Below are 6,061 nucleotides of genomic sequence, written 5' to 3'. Positions count from 1 at the left end.
CCTGCCAGAGGAGCTCAGGTGCTTCATGTGAAGTCCCATCCCCTCCCTTACCTGGGAATCCACCTTCGTCGTGCTGAGGAATCCTGGCCGGGAATTAGCACGAGTTGGAGACCAAGGTGACCACTTCCCTAGCTCGCTGGGCAGGACTGCTCCGAGTGATGTCCTACAGGGCGCGAGTGCTGCTCAGAACCAGCTGGTGGCCGCCATGTTGTGGGACCGGCTGGTCACTTCGGGCCCTCCTCCTGGCTTTGTCACCGCCAATCAGAAACAGCTCCTCGGGTTATTCTGGGACAAGGGGCAACACTGGGTTGCTGCTGCGGTTCGGAGTCTCCCGATTGAGGAGGATGGTCAGGGGCTGGTGTACCTTCACACCCAGAGAGTGACTTTCCACCTTCAGACCCTGCAGCGATACCTTTCCATCGAGCCTCCTCCAGGGTGGGGCACCCTGATGACATATTGCTTCCGTCTGGTGCATGGCCTCCATTACGACACACAGTTCCTGTTCATGGAGTGGTCCTGGCTTCGGGTCTTCTTCCAGGAATTGCCTGTCTCCTACCTGGACCCAACCTGGGACACGGTCAGCTCCCCCCACCCAAGAGCTCTCATCCTCTGGGAGTGGGGGCTCTTGTCAGGAAGAGCCTGCTCAGGAACAGGTTCCTCCTCGAGCACGGATTGTGCTGGCTGAGGGAGGAGAGAGCTCGGGATACAGGACTGACCAGAGTCGGGGACATGCTGGATGGGAGGGAGTGGGCTGGATAACACCGGCACAGTTGACTGTGAGGGAGTGGGTCCACCCCTGTTCCTGATCCGAGCTGTCTGGAGTCTGACGGACAAGGCATTCAGCCCCGGGACCTCACGTACACAGTGGTGGTGGTGGGGGGGGAGAGCTCAGGCATGTGGTGGGCTTCCGGACAAACTGGGTGTGAGTGCAGGAGGGATGGTTATTAAGGTTACACATGACATTACAACTGGAGGTGCAGTCGACAGTGAACGAGGTTACCTCAGTGTACACTGGGATCTTGATCAATGGGCTAGTGGGCTGAGGGGTGGCAGATGGAGTTTAATCCAGATAAATATGGGATGCTACATTTTGGAAAAGCAAACCAGAGCAAGACGTATACATTTAATGGTAAGGTCCTGGGCAGTGTTGTTGAATAAAGACCTTGGAGTACAGGTTCATAGTTCCTTGAAAGTGGAATTGCTGGTAGACAGGGGAGTGAAGAAGACATCTGGTATGCTTGCCTTTACTGCTCAGTGCCTTGAGTAAAGGAGTTAGGATGTCATGTTGTAGCTGTACAGAACATTGATTCAGTCACTTTTGGAATACTGCATTCTATGGACTCCCTGCGATAGGAAAGGCATTGTTGGCCTTAAGGGTTTATACAAGGTTGACAAGAACATTGCCTGCTTTGGGGCGTTTGAACAATAAGGAGAGACTGAATCAGCTGGGGCTATTTTCCCTGGAGCATCAGAGGATGAGGGGTGACCTTTTTCAGTTTTATAAAATGACAAGGAATATGAATAGGGTAAACAAACGAGGTTTCTCTTGGATAGGGGAGTCCAAAACTAGAGGGCATTAGTTTAAGGTGAGGGTGTAAAGGTTTAAAAGGGATTTGAGGGTCAACATTTTCACATACCCTGCCACCTGTGTATGGAATGAGCTGCCAGATGAAGTGGTTGAGGCTGGTACAAATACAACATTTAAAATGTATTTAAATGGGTTTCCAGATTGAAGGGAGTTTGTGAGGGTGGAAGTGAGTTCTTCACTGATTATTTAACACAAGGAAAGAAACTCAAAAGCTGACAACTCAAAGCAATGTCCATGTGAAAATCCCATGTGAACATTGTACATCAGAAACAGGAGCAGGAGTGACCCCGAGAGCTTGCCCTGTCATTCATAAAGATGGCGGCTGATCTGATTGTGACCTGAACTCCATTTTCCTGCCTGACTCCCACAACCTTCAACTCCCTCATTGATCAAAAACCTGTTTAACTCAGCTTCCAATATATTCAATGAACTGGACTCCACTGCTCTCGAGGGGGAGAGAATTCCAAAGATTAATGATCCCAAGACACAAAATCCCTCCCCATCTCCATGTTAAATGGCAGGGCCCTTACTTTGAAACTCTATCCCTGGTTCCAGGTTCCCCCACGATGGGAAACAGCCCCTCAGTGTCTTCTCTGTCAACACCTTCACCATCTTGTACATTTCAATAAGAACCTGTCATTCCTCTAAACTCCAATGAGTCCAGCCCCAGCCTGAAACCTTTCATCACAAGGGAACTGCTTCATCCCAGGAACCAACCGAGTGAACATTCTCTGACCTGTCTCCACTGTTTCAATTTTGAGAAAACCCATTCCGCACCCCCCCAACACACTCACACATCCCCATCCCCCCCACACACAAACACTCCCCCATGATATTGGAAAATAATGAATGACAATGGAGCTTGTTCTCACTGAGGCAGCTGGAGCTATATCCCATTGGATATAAACTGAGAGAAACCCTAATAAGGCTGGAATAACATAAAAGCAGAGAATTTTGAAATGTTTGGAGATGTGAAGGACTTAAATATGAATAATTTATTTTCCAGGTTTTAAACATTTGCAGAATACACACAGACACATGCCGCCCCCCCCCCAACACACACCCCCACAGACACACTGCAGTGTGTTCCTCCCCTGCCCAACATACTCACCACCCCACACACACACATCTCTCTCTGCCCACACACATACCCCACCCCCACATATATCCCTCATTCTAACACACAAACACACGCACCTTCACACATCATACTCACCCATACACAATCGCCTCAGACACCCACATCCGCCCATTCACTCACACATCCCCAACAACAGATACACACACACACCAGTCCACCTCCCTGTACACACCTCCCCCTCCACACACAACACAGCACAGTCACATCCCCCCCATTCACTCATACACCACTTACACATTCCCTCTTCCCCACACATCCCCCTCCCCCACACACTTCCCTCTCCCCATATCTCTCTAACACACCTCTCCCTCCCCATTACACATCACCACCCCACACACATCCCCCTCACACCCACACACATCCCCCTCACACCCACGCCCCCTTACACCCCCAACCACCCCTTCCCCCTCCCTTACACCCCCTACAGACACACCCCTTCCCCCAACACACCCCTTCCCCGACACACACACACCCTCCCCCCCACATACACCTTCCCCCCCCACATACACCCCTTCCCCCGTCACATACACCTCTTCCCCCTCACTCCCTCCTTCCCCCCCACACACACACTCCTTGCTGCCCACACACTCCTTCCCCCACACACTCCTTGCCCCCATACACACACCCCTTCCCCCCAACACACCCCTTCCCCCCGCAACACACCCCTTCCCCCCACACACCCCTTGCCCCCACACACCCCTTCACCCCACACAACCCTTCCCTCCCCACACACTCCTTTCCCCCACACACACTCCTTTCCCACCACACACTCCTTCCCCCCAACACACCCCTTCTCCGCCCCACACTCCCCTTCCCCGCCCCACACATACAACCTCTCCCCCCACACACACATCCTCATCCCCCCCCACACACACATCCCCATTTCCCCCCCACACATACCACCTCATTCCCCCCCACACAAATTCCCATCTCCCCCCCCACACACACATCCCTATCCCATCGCGCCCACACAGACGTCCTTCCCCCCGCACACACTACCTCATACCCCCCACACACACATCGTCATCCCCCCACACACACACACATCTTCATCCCCCCCACACACACCACCTCATTCCCCCCACACACAAATTCCCATCTCCCCCCCTAGACACACACATCCTCATTCCCCCACCCCACCCCCCCCACACACACGGCCTCATTCCCCCCCCCCACACACATATCTCCATCCCATCGCGCCCCCACACACATCCCTATCCCCCAACACACGTCCTTCCCCCCACACACATACATCCTCATCACCCCCCCCCACACATCCCCATCTTCCCCTCCACACACTCACATCCCCATCTCCCCTCCCCCCCACGCACTCACACCCCCCTCCCCCCACACACTCACATCCCCCTTCCCCTCCACACAGACATTCCCCTCACCCCCCACCACACACACTCCCCCACACACCCCACCCCCCCATACACACACACACCCCTCCCCCTTCCACAGACCCAGACCCGGGGACTGTCTCTAATTCTCTGTGTTTCTTTCCCAGTCTCTGTGACCCTGGATGTGGAAACAGCGAATCCCTGGCTCGAGGTGTCTGAGGATCTGAAGAGTTTGAGATGGACCGTGTCCCGGAGGAGTCTCCCTGACACCCGGAAGAGGTTTACAAACTGGGACTGTCCGTGTGCCCTGGGATCAGAGGGATTCACATCGGGGAGACATTACTGGGAGGTGGAGGTGGGGGGAATGTGGGACTGGAATCTGGGAATAGCCTCAGAATCTGTGGAGAGGAAGAGATGGGTCAGTCTGATCCCAGAGAATGGATTCTGGACCATGGAGCGGGATTGGGGTCAGTTTTACATAAACTCCTCTCCTCGATCCCCTCTCCCTGTCGGTCAGATTCCCAGGAAGGTGGGAGTTTATCTCAGTTATGAATCTGGGACAGTTTCATTTTACAACGCGGACACCAAGTCCCATCTCCACACCTCCATTGGGAATAAATTCACTGGGAAACTTTATCCTTTCTTCGGGACTTGGGGTTTAAACCAGTTCCTAAGAATCAGCTGTTAAAGGGGCGGGGCATCCCTGACGTCACAATGAGTTTAGGGTCTGGGTCAGGGATTGGGGTCAGAAACCTCCCATTGACAACAGGATGTTACTGAATGTGTTACTGAATTCTGAGATTATACTTTGTAACATCACAACCAAACTGTCAATAAATCAGATACAAATATAACTGTCAGATGGTGAAAATAAAAAGTAAATTAAATATCTTGTGTCTCTCCTCCCTTCATTTACTCCCTGCTTCAGTCCCATCCTGCATCTCTTCACCTGTTTCCCAGTCTGGAGCTGGGATTTCTCTGTGTTTCCACTTCTCATTCTGCACCCGGAACATGAAATCCTGAGGGAGAAATCCAAACACTGAAGGATGACAATGCTGCATTTGCATAGCATCCTCTCCTGAGATGCTTGGATCATTGGGGAGGGGAATTACACAGATTCTCTGTCAGGATATGCAATATCTTCAAAGTTTAACTGCCCGTTAACTCCGGTTCTCTGTGTACAGACACTGCCTGACCTGCTGAGGATTTGTAGCATTCCTGATTTTATTTCAGATTTCTGGTATCACCAGGATTGTATGACAGTGCCATCTGCTGGATGGAATTGTTACTGAATGATATTGGACCGCAGTACCGTCTCCCGCCAGGCGGGGGCGGTCCTGTACCGTGTGTCTGAAAAGGCTCCGCGGATCATCGATCAATTTGTAAATTCACTGAAAAGTAAGTGTCCAGGGTCGAGCTGTTGCTGTGATCATGTTTATTTCTTACACATCTGTTGGAAAACGTGAAAAATCGTCAACAAAATACCGGATAGTAAGAACAGAGTCCCAGATCCTCTTTAATTTCAGGAAGAGGTCATTCCCAGTGGGATCGTGTGGATATCATTCCCGCTGAAAGATCCCAATCAAATTCAAGGAGTCGAACGGGAAGCCGCTGGGAATTGTTCTGGGAAAAGGCGAGAACTTTCTCCAATGTCTCTGATCAGCTGAACAGAGCCTGGAGCTGGCTCCTGTCAGTATAAGGGAACAGGAGGGAGAGGCAATCTGCAACATTAAAGTCTCCGAGTCAAACACAGAGACTGGAAAGGGAGGTAGAAGTAAAAAGGAGGAACATAGTGAGGGCCATGAGGTTAAATATGACCCAATGGGGTTTCTATTTAAAGACAAAATATTGCTTGGTGAAAGACAATCCTTGATCTGCCTGAAACCTGTTGGTCCTGAACAAGGAGTGACCCTGACCGAGTGTTACAGACTGGCACATTCCAAGGTCTAGGACTACGTGCTGAGGGACGCACTACAGCTCAGGGCAGCT

At 51.7% G+C, this 6,061-nt stretch overlaps 1 protein-coding gene across 1 annotated transcript; it reads left to right on the top strand.

The window, feature by feature from the left end:
- Positions 1-205: 205 nt before the first annotated feature.
- Positions 206-4,760, top strand: LOC132832942 (butyrophilin subfamily 1 member A1-like). Its single transcript, XM_060851185.1, has 2 exons — positions 206-653; positions 4,240-4,760. The coding sequence occupies exons 1-2, from the start codon at positions 206-208 to the stop codon at positions 4,758-4,760; spliced, it is 969 nt and encodes a 322-aa protein (XP_060707168.1).
- The last annotated feature ends 1,301 nt before the right edge of the window (positions 4,761-6,061 follow it).

The sequence above is a fragment of the Hemiscyllium ocellatum genome, chromosome 35, assembly GCF_020745735.1.
Source record: "Hemiscyllium ocellatum isolate sHemOce1 chromosome 35, sHemOce1.pat.X.cur, whole genome shotgun sequence".
Lineage (NCBI taxonomy): Eukaryota > Metazoa > Chordata > Chondrichthyes > Orectolobiformes > Hemiscylliidae > Hemiscyllium > Hemiscyllium ocellatum.
The sequence above is the reverse complement of the archived record's forward strand: the minus strand, read 5'-3'. Positions and strand labels throughout refer to the sequence as shown.

Bases quoted from the DNA above. Each gene is read 5' to 3' on its own strand.
- LOC132832942 (XM_060851185.1), top strand. From the start codon at position 206: ATGTTGTGGGACCGGCTGGTCACTTCGGGCCCTCCTCCTGGCTTTGTC. The intron at 654-4,239 runs GTTCCTCCTCGA...TTTCTTTCCCAG, and splicing joins AAGAGCCTGCTCAGGAACAG to TCTCTGTGACCCTGGATGTG.